The sequence below is a fragment of the Pangasianodon hypophthalmus genome, chromosome 26, assembly GCF_027358585.1.
Source record: "Pangasianodon hypophthalmus isolate fPanHyp1 chromosome 26, fPanHyp1.pri, whole genome shotgun sequence".
Taxonomy (NCBI): domain Eukaryota; kingdom Metazoa; phylum Chordata; class Actinopteri; order Siluriformes; family Pangasiidae; genus Pangasianodon; species Pangasianodon hypophthalmus.
This window is the reverse complement of record NC_069735.1, coordinates 11,725,206-11,742,858: the sequence shown is the minus strand read 5'-3', so window position 1 is coordinate 11,742,858 and position 17,653 is coordinate 11,725,206. Positions and strand designations below refer to the sequence as shown.

Below are 17,653 nucleotides of genomic sequence, written 5' to 3'. Positions count from 1 at the left end.
TTCACCTCATGCCCTCTGTCAGGAACTAATTAAATTAAAACATTAAGAAGCTCTTCAGTATTAAGTCACTTCCTGTCACTAACCTCTGCTGTCCCAGGAACCTCTGTGAGCGGAGCTGTGTGGCTACGTATAGAGCAGAGGCTGCAGCCAGGAGCTCGCGCTGCTCACTGGCCGTCAACAGGTGACCTTTGAACCCATCAGGGTAAACCTCAGGCAGAAAGTTGGTGCTGATTTCACCTGAGATGAAACGTGGGTGAACGATGATCTCCCTCAGGAGAGGAATGTTATGGGTCACACCTGAGAGAGAGAGAGAGAGAGAGAGAGAGAGAATTTTGAAAGAGAATTTTGAAAGAGAATTTTAAAAGAGCCCTTTATTGGCTTAGCTCATAATAATTCAGACCTGAAAAAAAAACATTCAAAAAAAAACATTTCAGGATTAAAAGAGATTCAGGGTTCACAGAGAGTGAGAGAGAGAGAGAGAACGAGAGAGAGAGAGACAGAGAGAGAGAGATTGATACATTATGGGACACAGTGCATGTTCTTGAGTGTGTTTATCTGCAGTGTGAGTGTGTGTGTGTTACCTCTGATGACGTAGTTATCAAGTGCATCCTCCATTTTCTTCAGTGCCTCAGCTCTCGTGGCTCCGTAACTGACCAACTACACACACAACTAATTAAACTCAAATACACACCATCCAAATTCATCAAACTCGCATCACAGACTCAACACTATCCAAATGAATCTTCTTACTTTGGAGATCATGGGGTCGTAGTAGATGCTGATGTCACTTCCTTCTTGAATACCACTATCCACACGCACCTTGAGAGGGAATAAAAAAATAATTAAAATAAATAAAAAATAAATTAAAAAAAAACATTAAGTATCAGGACAGGTTTAATATGAAATTCGCACATCAGTGACCAAGTGATATCATCATCGTTTAACCTGTTGTTGTACAACACACCAAGTTATGAAACGTGAAGAAACTCTCTAGCAAGGACTATTGGGAGGGGGGGTGAGATCTTTCACATCTCTTTATACACGTATCTTTCACATATTTGCCTGATATTTGACTAGGGTTGCTTTCATGACATATGTAATGATCACCATTGGACATCGGGCCCTATAATAATATTTTATTAAGTACTCCTGAACATGTTCATTTCAAGCATTTTAATCTTAACCAATTGAATATTTTTAAAAAAGAAAGCCATTAAACATCTCCACCTATTTTCCTGTCATAAAAATGCCAGGAGCTATGAATATGTATGAATATGCAAATTAGAAAATTACCCTGCCTTCCCAAATGATTACATGCTAGTAATCTAGCTTGTGTATGTCACAGCTCTTCACAAGAAAGATTTCAGAACCAGCGTCTCAATTTGTACTGTCATATTTCCATCAGTTTATTTACCAAAAGACAAATATGCCAAATTATACCACAATAATCACACTTTTTCTCTACTAAGATCAGCCTAATTAAATAACTAGCTAGTTCAACAAGTAGCTCTGGCTTATGGTTTTCACACTGTATCAGACTGTCTTCCACTAATAATTTACATATCATTTCGTTTAAAGTCCTTCAGCTTATTTGTGACATCACATGTTTAAAAAAAAAAGTACACAAATACTGGATATGTCTGTTTTATTTTGGGGATTTTTCCCTTATTTTCTCCCGAATTTTGTCTTTGCCAATTCCCACCCAACAGCCAGCTCTCCGCTATCATATGACAGCTACCAACAGCTACATGTGCTTCCTCCAAGGCACGTGAAGCCAGCCTCCACATATTTTCTATATTTAACTCATGCTGCATCACAGAGCAGTGTAACACACTCGGAGGAAAGCGCTATCTGCCCTCTTCCGCATCCATGAGCTCATATACACCCGCGATTGGTTAGTGTCGCTGTGATTGACAGTGGACATAGTGCATCCCTCCAGACTCTCTCAGATTTGCAGATGGCTGTGGCAACTTCAGAATTCGATCTCATGATCTTCCAATGATAGGAAGAGCGCTTTTCTGTTGCGCCAGTTGGGAATCTGTTTTAACTGAGATTTTTTTTTTTTTAAAATCCTGCTTTAATAAAGACTTAGAAACTGAGTGAAGAAGAGCCGCTACAGTACACTGTGGAGCGATAATGATAACAGAATGACAATAATCTTTGTGCTAATTACAGACTGCCACAATGTTAAGAATTAAAGACACTACAGAACTGCAGTTCGTGGTTGTATTGTGTGAATTGTGTGAAAAAACAGAAACACTCCTCTGAAAGAATACCATGATGAAATGTACACCAGTACTCACTGAGACTGGGATGACTGAATTTATCTGAGACGGAAAAGACCCGAGTTCTGATCAAAGAGTTTTACAACATCCTGAGGAAATCCAGTTTTATACAATATGGTTATATAAAGTCTTCTTTAATGCATATTTTCTCCTTTATTGTCGAGAACAACAAACAGATGAGGAGGACAATAGCGTATTTCAAAGCTGTGCTATTTTAGGCCTCACAGCACCACAACACGACACTAGTAAAAACGTGTGTGTGTTGTGAGCGATGAAAATAAAAGGCAGAAAATGAGCGTTAACGTCCTCGCTAATGTTTGCTTTCTTTACACTAACGACAGTTAAATGTTCTGTTGTACCTGCTACAAGATGCAGAGGCAGCTGTCACACCAGTGCACAATAAATATCTTGATACTCAGAAACATTACTAGGGCACATTTGTAGTTAATGAGTATAAACACACATGAAATACACACAAAAATACACAAACACACAGGATGGCCTGAGCTCTGGTATCAATTACATGTTTACTTTTGAGGCAGGAAAGCTGTAAAGAGGCGAACCCCCCACAGTCTCAGCTTCAAAGCACATCTGAGCCGTGAGCATCCTGACCAAACACACCAGCTCCACACACATATACGAACACACACGCACGCACGCACACACACACACTCTGATACAGAATGTAAGTTATGATCCTGTTGATCTGTTGATCTGGATTTCATTTATCAACCTGGACAAGAATGTATTTATTCATAAACTGTTCACAAGAGCATTTACAGAAATGATGTATTCATAAAAATCCAATTTGTTCAAAAAAACGTTCGTAACATACAAGAGCTCTTGATTTTGTGTAAATTTAATGCATAAGGAGACTCACTTGTGAATCGCAATTAATAGACTTCAAATAGTATAAGTCACTGTAATTTTATATACAGATTATATAACAGGTTTAAATGACTTGTTTATTTCAAATGCATGTGCAAATATAATGAAAATCTTTTTTTGTGAAACTCATTTGTTTCATATGAATTAATTATGCATATTAATAACGTCAAATAAGGCTGGTCATTCAGTTAGGACAAAAGTTATTGTAACAAAGAGTTAATGTGTGTCTGTGGTAGCTGGTGTGCTGCAATGGCTGAGCTGCATTACTGGAATATTTAGCACACGCTGCACTTAGGAGGCTTAGTGCATACCTACAAAGTGACTGTATGTAAGGGGTGATTAGCAGCTAGCAGCATTCTGTACACGTCACTAATAGATAGAGTACTCACACCAGCGAGGTTTACTGGTTCCTCGTACTGAGAGAGCCGACCAATGGAGGGAAGACCGAATGATTTGTAGGGATCCTAAAAAAGAAAAAAAATCAACCAGAGAAACAGTATCTGAGTTAATAACAAAGTGTTAAGTGCGAATCCTTCTCTGCAGGTCCAAACTACAGGCAATACACATACACACATGGTGTAAAGATATATGATATGAATCAGTGCATAGGACTCAGTATATGGGATTGTGTGTGTGTGTGTGTGTAAGATAAAAACTGTTTGATGATGGTGTTTTAATGGATCCACGGAATGAAGGAGGTGTGGCCTCTGTATCTGTCCATCCCAGTGAAGGAGACATGGCCTAAGCATCTGTCAGTCTCAGTGAAGGACGTGTGGCCTTTGTGTCTGTCAATCCCAGTGAACGAGGTGTGGCCTTTGCACCTGTCAGTCCCAGTGAAGAAGGTGTGGTTTGTTTGTTTACCTCGGCGTAGACTCTGCTCTCGATGGCCCAGCCATTAATAGGGATGTCTTCCTGTTTGTGCTTGAGCTCGTATCCCTTAGCAATTCGTATCATCTGTTGCACCAGGTCCAACCCTGTGATGCACTCAGTGATGGGGTGCTCCACCTGACACAGAACACACACACACACACACACACACACACACACTTACTTATCGGCAACACTCTAAAACCTTTCCCACTCATAATGATACAAACTAAACCCTCTTTCTATTTACACACAGAGACTCCATCGAGGCGGTCTGCATTCAGGAGCTCTAAAGCATCTTACAAGTTCTTTGAGTGTGTAGACATGTTTAAGTCTAAGTCTAGCGGAAGCACAAACACAAACCTGGAGGCGTGTGTTCATCTCTAGAAAGTAGAAGTTCTTCTTGGAGTCAACCAGGAACTCAACAGTGCCCGCTGAGGAGTATTTTACTGCTTTAGCCAGAGACACGGCCTGCTCTCCCATCGCACGCCGAGTGGCCGGGTCCAGAAATGTGCTGCACGGATACACACGCACACACACACGTACACATAAGCATACACTTATTAGAAACTCTCATACAATATTCTTAGTTGTTTATTCTCTATCACTCCCTATACTTTCAGTCCATGACCTGCAAAATAAACTGTTGATCTGCTTTTCCCAACAAATTAAGAGTTGACTGGAACGGTCACAGTGATGATAGTAAAAGCGACTGCAGCATAATTTCAACACCTCTGTACATTTCAGGTGCACCATATATGATCAGAAAACAATTGAATGTATTTGTTTTTTTGTTTTTTTTTGCTACATTTATGCAGTTTGTTTCAGTACATTTAAGAGAAAATTAACTTAAAGTGTACAACTTTGTGCTTCTGACAAGTAAACAAACTAACCAGACTATACTGGTATTGTTTGTTTTTATATTTTAGGATTTGTCATGGTACCTAATGCTGTGTGATACGATGTATGTAACCAATCAGCAATGCACATTGCAGCTGGCTCCACCCCTAGCTCCTATCAATCTCAACCAAGTGCCAAATACCAAACAACTGGAACCATTAGTACTGGAGCATTGGCCAGTAGAAAAAATATCAATCCAAATGTGACACCCACCCATGTAAACATACACATACACACACACACACACACACACACACACACACACACACCTGGGTGCCTCCTCCACCACTTTCTGGTTGCGTCTCTGGATGGAGCACTCTCTCTCATTCAGCCACAGAGCATTTCCATGCTTATCGGCCAAGACCTGCACACACGTACCATTACACACACACACGTACACTTCAAAGAACTGATTGAACCATTTACACTAATATAGGCTCATCTTCGACTCAAAGTTTGATTTTTAAAGAAACAAGTGGGCAAAAAAAAAAAAAAAAAAAAAAAAAAAAAAAAAAAAGCGTCCACACATTTCCTATTAACTCCCAATGTAGACATGTTGCTTATCCAGTGGAGTTACACTGCAATACAATTAAGAAGTAAAGGAAGTCGATGTCATGCAAAATCTTTTCCATAAATACATGTTCACATTGTGTTATACTTGCTTTAAATGGCATTATTAAACTACATAATCTCATTTGTAAAAAAACGATTTTGTAAAACAGAAGTTCAAATTGAAATTTATTATCATCCACATAACTAGTAGCTTTATGTTACAACTCCACCTTTAACATTAAGGCGTGGCTTATAAGGTGCAGCTTAGATACCATATTGTAAAATATGAATAGTTTAAATCTGACCAAGATGTAGCCACATTTGTTATGAATTTAAACAACCTCACTTCTTGACATCTTGGGAAGGAAAAGTGACTGTTCAAGATGGTAATGAAAGTATATTTCACCCAAAATCTTTTTATATATTAATATTTATATATTTATATATTTTTTCATATATTAAAGTACCTAATCTCACAGTAAATTAACAGCAGGGACTTTGGGAAGGTGCATGAATGATATCAAACAGCGGCAAAAGATGTCCAAGATGGCCGCCACCATAACATTACAGCATTCAGCTGCAGTGTAGTTTTATTCATGCTTATAGATGACAAAAATCAGACTGTTTAATAAAATACATTGGTGAATTTGTGTGACATTAACAAAAAACTGGATGTGGTTTTTTGCAGCAGAAAACATTTATGGTTTCATGACTAGTTAGATACATTAGCCTCATAGCTCCAGTGCAAACCTAATTAAGGAAATTTCAGACAGTAAATCAGACTCAGCTGATCAACTACATTGGGCTGAAGAGAAAATTGTGTAGGGGTTAATGAAGATGAATTAATTAATTTAAACATTCGAGAAACTAAACTGACTTTAGTAGGAAAGGAGGGAGGATATCTATCAAGAAAAGAACTGCTCTCATCATCAGATAGTCACACAAGGTCACCTGGATCTCGATGTGTCTGGGGTTATCGATGTACTTCTCAATAAGGAGTCGATCGTCCCCGAAACTGGACGCAGCCTCTTGGGAGGAAAAACGAAACCCTTCCCTAAGGAGACAAAACACAAGTCAAAGATTTCTACTGATCTAAAACAATAATAAACAATACAATATTAAATAATGAGTGATATTTTGACTAAGAAGACACTGAGTCTGGATTGGTCCGGTTTTCTCACACCTCCTCTGATTGGTCAGTTGGAGTGGTGCTTGAAGGGTCAACACGGTTAACACGATGGCCGTATCAAAGCTTTCCTCTTATCAGTTAAGAATCTCTTTAGTCTCACCTCACTCTCACCTTTTGTCACACTTTCTTGGCTTGAGATAAAATTCAATTGCAATTCAAACAAAAGCATGACTTCACCTCAAAGATAAGGAACGCAATTAGAGGCGTCCTTGTTTGCTAAGCGTTTTATCAGAGAGACTGTCTCCAGAGCCAGAGGAATATAAGAGGAAGGTGTCATGGCTTCTCTAACAGCATGTCTGAAAGGAGCAGACTGTATAAACCCAGTTATTCGCTTCTCAGGAACAGCAAACACGACAGAGAGAACTTTATTGGGTGTTCATACGCTGTGGGACACTCGACCTACGAGTCAAACCGTAAACACACATCAGGCATAAACACTATAAAAAGATCAATCATTCACTTCACACACACACACACTTCATTGTGCAGTTTTACTCCCCTATAAACGCACACACATTGGATTCAAAAAATGTTTTTTTACATTTATTCAACAGGTTAAAACGATTTAAGATTCCATTTTTATTCATATAGAAATTTTTTTTAATTAAAAAAAAAGTTTTCAATTAATGACTTGAAGTTGCATATTTTCTGCTTCTTTTGTAAACTGGATGTTTTATGTTTTCAATTCAATATATTTTAATATAAAGCTTAAACTCAGAGTACACTGAGAGAGAAATCAGAATATGTATAATATACATGTAAATTGTTAAATATAAATAGTTGGCTAATATAAAAAGAAATATAAATATTCATAATATGAATCTTTATCCATGTTTATAATATAAATATTTTAAATAATTTAAATAATAATATAAATTTAAACACAAATAATAAGATAAAACAATAAAACAAACTGCACACAATCACTTAATATACAAATGATCAGAGAGAAGAGCGGCGTGAATCGTGAATAGTCACAATTATTTATCCCATTTTCAGGCAATTCAGGAGCAAATCCATTTTTCAGCAATTTATTATTTTAAAATTTATAAACCTATAAATCTTTCAATCTAAATTGATTCCTTTTTCAGAAACTTTTCAGTTCACACTTGGTCATGAACATGGCATAAATGTTTTGTACATTTCAAGTGAATGTCTAAATGCTCAGCACAAAAAAACCCACTGTATGCTCCCAAATATTCTGAAGAGAAGAAACACAGAGACGTAAAAAGACTTAGTAGCTTTATTACACTTTTCCATCAGCTTTGTGTCTTTATCAGTATCAACTTTTCAATCCCAGCATCTTTTATACATTTATAAAGAACTTTACAAATTTGATCCCTCACCTGGTCTCCTCATCATTCCAGGCGATCCTCATGCCTTTCCCTCCTCCACCAGCCGACGCTTTGATCATAACTGGGTAACCTGAAAGAGACAAAAAAAACAAAAAAACAAAAAAAAAAAACAGATTGCTTCATCCAAAAAAATTAGCTTAAAGGAATAGTATAGAAAAATTAAACCCAATTTTTCCTGTTACTCGAAATGTAGTTGATCAGAAGAAGATATTTTGGCCAATTCATATTTTGGATGAACTGCTCCATCAGAGATTATTGTTTATGAGTCTCATTTCTTTTCATGTAAAAAATAAAGTCGGAGTGAAGTGAGTCAAAGCAGAAAAAAAAAAAAAAAATTATTCAAAATTATGTAAACTTTAATGTAATGATGTAGCTATATTAAATTAATATACATTTTATATATAATGTTAATTAATCAATCCTTGACAGAAACACCCATCTGGATCAAGTGACGTTTCATTTTGTAGCATTTGGAGATATTATTGGCCTTTCCAATACAGATATCTCAGTTAACTATAAGCGCTTCACTGTTACATACCGATTTCTTGTGCAATCTTCACAGCCTCCTCTACATTCTAAAAAACACAATTTCATCAAATAAGAAAAGGATTCATATTCAAAATGTTCACAGCATGGTCATGCTATCATAGCACACATGATATGAACTAACTTCTGATAAATTGTATAATCATTTTCACTTCAATTTTATTAAAGACTGGAGCACTGCAAACGAGGAGTTTGGGCAGATGTTGAAAATCATATCAGCATACTTTTGTTTTTGCTAAAAAGTTGTTTTGAAAACAGAGGGATAAAATCAAAGTTATCCTTAACATTTTGCTGTTCCTTAACAAAATTATCCTTATACTTGTGGGCAATGATGATTCTGAAAACAAAAAGGTCAAAAACTACACTTTCAGAACTATCTGTATATGTGTGGATGAAATTTTATGGAAAAACGGAGGGGTAAAAACTATTTTTTCAACTATTTTTTCAACTACTTTTCAAAAATATCCTTATATGTGTGGACAGGAATTCTTTTGAAAACAGAGAAGTAGAAACTGTGTTATTAATAGTATCCTTATATGTGTGGATGAGAACGCTTCTGAAAACAGAAGGGTAACAGCTACATTTTAAAAAATATCCGTACATGTATGGACAGGAATTATTTGAAAAATGGAGGGGTAAAGACTAAGTTCTTCAGAAATATCCGTATACATGTGGACAGCAATTTTCTGAAAAACAGACAGGTAAAAACTGCATTTTTAAAAATATCCATATGTGTCGATGAGTCTAAATCTCATAATATACTGTGGATACTGTGCATAGTCGAAAGAATCATGTTATATTCTGCCATCAACTCTAATAATCAGCTATTTTTGACTAAGTTTTCAGTTGGTTGTTGTGGGTGTAATACTCTCAAAGTTTACCATGATGTAATTAATCATGATATCAATATCATATCGTCATATCTCCCACCTCTATTCAACCCATCACACACTTCTGCATGTGCTGATGTGATGATGATGAGGATGAGGATGATGAGGATGATGGTGGTGGTGCAGTTTCTCATCACCACCAACAGAGGGCAAGTTCTGTGTGTTTGCACATCTGCTCTCATCTTTAACAACTTTGTGGCAACATTTTATTGTCTTTTCTGCATTTTGTTGCCTTGCATAAATATCCTAGGATGTTATTTGTCATTTGTCATTGATCGGTTCATCATGGCACTTTTGTCCCAGTTCAGACTCACACACACACACCTCCATTTATTCTCCTTCCACAAACAGTATGTAATCAGAGCGAGGTGAGAAACCCCACAGCACGGGTACAGCCTAAGCTAAACGAGTCGTGTTTTAGCGTGTGTGTGAGGGTTCGATAGCGATCTGGCTGATGGCATGGCGGTCGTTACTGCTCTCTCTCATATGGTAATGGCCGCTCCGACGTGCTGCCTTTGTCTGCCGTGGCTGAGCGCCGCAGCACCCCTTTATGGAGCCAATAAGGCCAGGAAGTGTCAAAATGGCCACTACACGAGGTCGTTTAAGTACATTTAGAACGGAGAGGGGGGATGGACGCAGAGGCAGAGATGGAGAGATGGAGAGAAACAAGTTGCTTTGGGAGTTTTATAGATTTAAATGTACAAATCTGACATATGCTTTATCTCTATCATGTCATTTAAATGTTGATTCACTGCTTATCATGTTTTGACACGTACATTTACATTAGATCATCTTGGTCTTTTTCTAGTAAATTCATGAAATTTCGTGACTTCAGTGAAAACTGTTGGTCCTGAAAGGTCATTTTGAGATGACTCACTCATGTCATCTACTGACATCTAACATTTATATTCAACAAAATGACACTGATAAAAGGGATGCTTTGGATTTACTTAGTTCAAATGTGTTCCACATAAATAAAATATATAACATACTTTTTGAACACAATTTAAATAAAAAAAAAAATTTAAATTATGTTCAAAAAGTATGGTATGTATTTCAAACTTTTTGCACTATACTTAAATAACATGAAAATGATGTATGCAATAAAATTCAGTGCATCACTTTTTTTTCAGTGTACTAACTAACTGAATGACAAACACTCACACACCGACCATTCCTTAACTTAGTTTAATTTAATCACAAGTGTTACTGCAATACTAAAAATGAACTACACAAGCCAGAAGCCTAATCTGCATTCGAATGAATCCGACTCACTACTCAGAATTTCATCCATTGGATCCATGTTTTTTTCCCCACTTTGTAGCTCAAACACACAGAGGTCTTCCACTTCGAAGAAAAGTCGAACATAGCATTATATTCTAAACTATTAGTTACATTTTAAACTGTGGTTAGGTTTAAATCCGCTCAAATGTCTTCCTCTCTACAAAAATACATTGTAAGTGGAACAGGTTAGAATTTAAGAATTGTTGAAGAATATTAAATTACAATATAAACACAGAGACCCAATATCCCACATCCAATTAAAACTCCAACTACACCATAAAAGTAATGCATTTATGTACACTGATGATCGAACAGGATGTTGATAATGACCTCCTGCTTCTAATATTTTCGGACTCTGTTAGTCACAGTTCATACATAACCGCAATTATCTGAGCTGACGTGATTAACCGATAGATTTCACAATCATGCTTCTATGTAAATACATGTGATCCATCAAACAGAATGTCTCTACAAAGTCAAAATTCATTCTTAATGATTTCAAGGCTATCTTATTACTCGGTTAAAACTTTTATAACTATGTATCACTGGTTTGTCATGTAACAGTAATACTTAATGGAACTTAAGTATTTATATTCAGAAGCACTAAAACTTGCTGCAGGCGACAAAAATGAAGAAAGGCCTGATTCTGCCTTTTTATTATATTATGGGTTTACACTTATTAGCACCTATAGAATTTTGTTTTGTGCTCAGTAACATCTGGGTGTATTAGACACGTATTATTCGTGTCATGCCTCCCCTCTATATATTTACACAAAATTATAATTGTTAGTATAACCATTTTTACAGTAAAGGTGCAATGACGTGGCGTATCATATCATTCGATATGAGGCCCTTGATTTGATAAAACTCCGCAATAAAGTTGCCTATTAGTCATGAAATACCGTTTATACTATGTGAGGTGTAATAAACATTTAAATCTAATCAAGGCCCATGCTCCTTCCCTCTGTGCTCCTGCACCACAGTGAACTTGCTTCCAACGCAGTCAATTGGAAAAAGAACTAATTTTTTCCCAGATTTTTCTGGGACAGTTTCAGGTCAATTCATGTGCTTTCTGAGATGTATTTGGTATTGAAATTTTGCTGAGACCTGGCAACCCTGCACACTAGTGCACATTAACTCTTAGTTAGAGTTCACGTTAAATTAGCCACGTTTAATTTTCTTAAAAATGCCAGTTGTTTGCATTATTGAAGATGTATGGAGACACAACAGTATCGTATCGTACTGAATCCGAATTTACCGGAACCTCTAATATTCAGCTAAAAAATTCAGCTGTCAGAGACAGTTATAGAAATGATTTGCTAAGGAAGAAAGAGGAAAAATAAAACTATAATATGTAGTTTTAGTAGCATAACCACCTGAGCTTACACTTCAACAGTACTTCACTAATATTTCCAGAACATTTTATCTCCTATTTTCCAGGTCTATAAATACATGTTTGAAGTGTGGGAACACACATTAATTGTTTCAAAAGTGTGCGTGTATGTGTGTGTTTGTTGCCCTGTGATCCTGGGCGCACAATATTTTATCACTTTGTATGGATGGGATGAGAGAAACTGGAGCTTGGCTGGGGGTAAACTGAGAAAAGCAAGGTCTATGGGATGAATTTCGAATTGGCTGATATTAAACATTCACAAAATAAAAAGGTTCTGTAACTGTGTTGTGATCATTTTGTGGTAAAAGTCAGTAATGTTCTGCCCAAATTCCAAGACTGGTGCTTGAGAAAGGATTTTGGATTGGATTCTGCTTCACTTGGAAGTGTGAATCAGCCAAACCTTCACGACTCCATCGAAGCCAGGAATGGTGTTGACTTTGGCCGCCTTGGCGATGAGTTTGCTCTCGATCTTGTCCCCCATGGCCTGGATGGCGTGCGTGTCAGGACCGATGAAGGTGACTCCCTCAGCCGCCTGTTTAAAGAAATAAAACATCTGGTTACCTAAAACAATAGTTTCCTTCAAATCATTACACACAAATGTAGGCATTTAAAAAGCTCATTCAACTTCAAACTAAAGTGTTAGTAGAAAAGGATGCAGCAGGTTCCCCACTGCTTCACCATTGCAAACTAAATCCTCCTCACTAATGCACCCTGACGGTTTGGACTTTGTAGTGTGGCCCAGCGTAGCCTCGAGCGACGCCCGAGGATGCAAGCAGCCTGAAAACCCCAGCCCTCGTGCAGCACGGGAAGATGGGATCCACTTTTTAGTCTTTGTCCCGTTCGAGAATCGGGAGATTATTGCTTCCTGGCTAATATACTACAGATAGAAAGGCCTCGGGCGCTCATCAGCACAGAGAGGAGTCTGTAATTAGGAGACAGATCTGACCCCATGACTCCCGCAAAACAATGCAATTAGTGTCATGAGAAAAAAGAGGAGGAAAAGTAGATGGGAGAAAAAGGAGAGAAACCCAGCTGCAGACTAAATCCTCCTGCTAAATATTTATCTACTTTTAAAGCTTCTTTGTGATAAACTGGATATGATCATTGTTACAGTATTGACATCACAATATTTCTCACAATTATTTCAAAGAAAAGAGTTTATGATTTTAGCATTTTGAATCACGATTTTGTATACTGTGCACACTCAAGCATTTCAAGTGCGCTCCTTAGTTACATCATCCAAGTGTCAATGTTATAAATGATAAACAGAAACATCATTAAACCATCGCAACTACATTAATTAATGAAAAATATCTATCCAAACCCACAGTTAAACCAGATTTATCATACCAGTCAATAAAACCAATATCTAACATCTGACTTCTAGCAAACTATGATTAATAAGCTACGATCATTAACATCACAGTGGATTTGTTTCCTCTCCTTTCTTTTTTTTCGGCTTACTTTTTATTTTAAAGTGAAAAAGATATGTATAAATGATTTGTGCTTAGAAAATAACAAAAAAAATTGTTTATTAAACAACAAAAAAATATTTTAAATATATTTTATCCAATTAAATTTCTATTGTACTCCATTATGAAAAGTCTAGCCTGTTAAGCTAAAAATAAAAACAATTTGTAATTAATAAAAAAATAAGACAACATAAGCATTTAGAAACAAAAATAAAACATATTTTCTCTAATTAAGCTTCTATTTTTTATTAAACTACATACAAAAATTAAAAGAAATTGTGTAATGAATTAAAAAAAGAGGATGCCTAAAACAATATGTTTAGTATATAACAAATAATGAAAATATTTTTATTAAATTAAATTTCTTTTTTCCATTATTAAAAGGTCCAACCTGTAAAATTATTTAGAAACTAAATCAGTTTAATAATAAACATTAGTGTTTAGTTAATAATAAAAACTTGACATATTTTAACAATATTTTATTCCATTATGAAAAAGTCCAACCTGTACAACTACAAAATATATAAATTTCAAAATTAATAATAATTAATAAATAGTTTTAAACTTTCGAGGTATTATCCATTAAATGGGACTTTACTTCGACCTTTACAGTGTAATGTGTACTCTAAAGAGAAAGAAAATAAAATAGAAATCAGTGTTAAGCACAGCATGGCTCAGTCTGTGGTCATTACTGATGTGATTTGAGGAGCTTGTGTTTGCAGTTGTGGAACACATTGTTGACTAAAAGCTCTCCGTAAGAGCCGACTAATCAAATCTAATAAAGCATCTCTGTCTATTCAGCTGTCACTCACACACTCCCTCCCTCCTTCTGCTCCGTTTCACACCTCCAAGTGTGTGTGTATGTGAGTGTGTGTGTAAGACAGGGTGAAGGCATTCACTTTACTCAAATGTCTAATCATTAGTAAGTGCAAAGCTAAAAACCAGCCAGACTCACTATAACTCAGTAGAGGCATTTTTTTTAATCTTTCTTGTCAAACTTCAAGAGAGAGAAAATGAGAGGTGGGTGAAAGAGCGAATGTTTACAGCTGCTATAACAGAAGTGATAACAGGAAATAACTTGTCATGTAGACATTCCACAACATTAAATGTAACTATAAACAGATATAAGGTGTGACGTGTTAGGCAAATAAAACTGGAATCGTTGGCAAATTGCTGTGATATTAGAGAAACTATAATATTCTTCCCACAATCGTCAACTCTATCAGATGCTGTGCACTTCGGTCATGACAGAACTTTGATGTGTCCACATTTTTTTAAAATAAATAAATAAAAATCCAGGAATTCCTTTTCTTTGTAGATAAATTGTAAAATGGAGGACATTTTGCTTTTTACGTTGAATAAACAAAGAGGGTACAAACTTTTGCATCCAACTGTATATCTCTCATTAAGGTGTTTACGGAGGTGGAAAAAATACATATTAGAGGAGAAATAAAGTTCAAAAGTGAAAAATTATCACTTATTTCAACACGAAAATAATTTTAGTTTTTTTAAATGAAAAAAATAAAAAAAAGTATTATGTGGCATATTTTTAATAATTTTTTGCCATTTTGGTCTTTATATACCCTTATAACAATTTTTAAAATGCAATAAATAAATAAATAAATAAATACTAGTGATGCTCATTTAGTCATTATTGTTCAGCATTGCTCACATCAGCATTCTGACATCTTGGGCAAGTCCTAAAAGCAAAGGGACATGACCACACACACACACATACACACACACGCACACACTTTTCTAATCCCTCGAAAAGGCCACTTGAAGTGAAGTCAATCTCCTCTGCTCTATTCAGAAGAGATGTGCCTTTGCCATGGTAAAGAGGCCATACAGGGAATGCTAACAGGTCCTTTGGGGCGGCCGTGCTCTGGCCTGAGGCCTCGGCCCGTCGTTTGCACTGCATAAAAGTGTACTAACTGTCAGGCAGAGGGGGCTTCCATTCACAAAGAGGGGGCTCATTCACCTTGTATTCATATGTGAGTGTGTGAGAGTGTGTGTGTGTGTATGTGTGGGGGGGGATTGGGGGTGCTCACCATTCAACTGCTAATGTAATGACATCTTCATTTCCACACACACAGGCAGCGGACGGCCCACTCATCTGTGTATGCGTGTGTGTGTGTGTGTGTGTGTGTGTGTGTGTGTGTGCGCGTGTTTGGTGGAGAGGATGGGGATTTGAGGAATGCTGTAGAGTGGTTTGAGGGGAGATTACAGAAATGAATGCCATCAAACACCCTGCACCGGGCTAAAAACAGATAGGAAAACTCCTCTAAACAAACAGTCAGCGTGGATGAGCTTCAGAGTGAATTGTGACCAAATGTGCTCACTGTTACTGATTTATTAACACCGATTCTTCATTTATCAATCAGTGTCAGTAGCCTGATTGTAGAAATCTTGTCCCTCCTGTAGCTTGGCCTGTTTTCCCCCCAAAACCTTGTGTTTGTGATTTTCTCTTCCTCAATCGCTCGTTTTCTCCATAGGTCAAAACGATCATCCCTCATTCTTCGCATGTAGATCAAGGCATAACTATTTAATTTGCAACAATTTTCTCATCAGTGTAATGTTTGGCCTTGTGAAGACTAGATACATTATAAAGTGAATAGTTTCCTAAAGTTCGAGCAATCTACACTCAGTGACAATTCAAGTGCAATCACAAACTAGAACGCAAATTCTAAACTAGACAAGTAAAAACTAACCTAGACAGCAACAACAAACATGGAGAACAAACAGTTGCAAGTCTACAGAGTGAAAGGAAACCTGGAAAATTAACACAAATCTACAGAACAAAAAAGTTAGAGAGCAAAAGCAAAGACAGACAGAAAGTGAACAAAGTGTGAACGCTAACCTATTCAATAAACACAAACCCAGCAAGTGAAAGCTAACCTACAGAGAGAAAGCTAACCTACAGAGAGAAAGCTAACCTACAGAGAGAAGGCTAACCTACAGAGAGAAAACTAACCTACAGAGAGAAGGCTAACCTACAGAGAGAAAACTAACCTACAGAGAGAAGGCTAACCTACAGAGAGAAAACTAACCTACAGAGAGAAAGCTAACCTACAGAGAGAAGGCTAACCTACAGAGAGAAAACTAACCTACAGAGAGAGAAGGCTAACCTACAGAGAGAAAACTAACCTAGAGAGAGAAAGCTAACCCAGAGAAAGAAAGCTAAACTAGAGAGTGAAAGCTAACCTAGAGAGAGAAAACTAACCTAGAGAGAGAAAGCTAACCCAGAGAAAGAAAGCTAAACTAGAGAGTGAAAGCTAACCTAGAGAAAGAAAGCTAAACTAGAGAGAGAAAGCTAACCTAGAGAAAGAAAGCTAAACTAGAGAGAGAAAGCTAACCTAGAGAAAGAAAGCTAATTTAGAGAAAGCTAATATAGAGAATGAAAGCTAATCTAAAGCTAATCCAAACACAAACTCAGCAAGTGAAAGATAACCTAGAGAGCAGAAATTAACCTAGAGAGCCTACACCCAGGTTTCTTGCTCCTTTTTTTAAACTCTAGACCTTCAAAAAAAAAAGACGTTTATTGTTCAGTTGTTTTTAATAATATGTAAAGCGTGTTAACTGTTGTGAAAAGGGGAAAGTATGAAGACAAATGATTTCAGAACAATAGTGCTGATTCATTTTCCAAAGCAGTTTCTGAATTTCCATTACTTCTGAATTTCATGGAGGAGTGTAGGTGTAGGGTTGAACTCTTCTGATTCTCATCATTTACGCTGATGTTTAGGTCAGCTTGTAGTGCGCAGCAGACTGGGAGTCTCTGACAAACATGTCAATCATGTGCCTTAGAATATTAGGCCACGCCCACTGTAACAGTCCTCAGGCAGGTCTGATCAGCTGCCTACTTTTAAATTTTAATACTGAACTTGAGGGTTACATTAACCATCCAGCAAACATTTTAAATATTTGACACTATTTTCCCTGAAATTTTAATTTCTTAATAATACGCTATAAATGAGACTAAAATCGCCATCAAGTGCTGTTCAAGAGTTATGAAAAAAGTTGATGAAATGTTAA

General features: G+C 36.7%; 1 protein-coding gene across 1 annotated transcript in view; it reads right to left on the bottom strand.

Annotated features, from left to right (window-relative positions):
* Window positions 1–17,653, bottom strand: part of pcca (propionyl-CoA carboxylase subunit alpha) — a 46,347-nt gene that overhangs the window by 17,311 nt on the left and 11,383 nt on the right. Inside the window, exons 7-17 of the mRNA XM_034300197.2 lie at window positions 12,550–12,681; window positions 8,575–8,611; window positions 8,028–8,106; window positions 6,444–6,546; window positions 5,210–5,304; window positions 4,404–4,554; window positions 4,035–4,178; window positions 3,563–3,637; window positions 751–819; window positions 582–657; window positions 84–297 (exon numbers count right to left, since the gene is read on the bottom strand). Of these exons, the coding sequence (XP_034156088.2) occupies window positions 84–297; window positions 582–657; window positions 751–819; window positions 3,563–3,637; window positions 4,035–4,178; window positions 4,404–4,554; window positions 5,210–5,304; window positions 6,444–6,546; window positions 8,028–8,106; window positions 8,575–8,611; window positions 12,550–12,681 (1,175 nt within the window). The remainder of the gene's footprint in view (window positions 1–83; window positions 298–581; window positions 658–750; window positions 820–3,562; window positions 3,638–4,034; window positions 4,179–4,403; window positions 4,555–5,209; window positions 5,305–6,443; window positions 6,547–8,027; window positions 8,107–8,574; window positions 8,612–12,549; window positions 12,682–17,653) is intronic.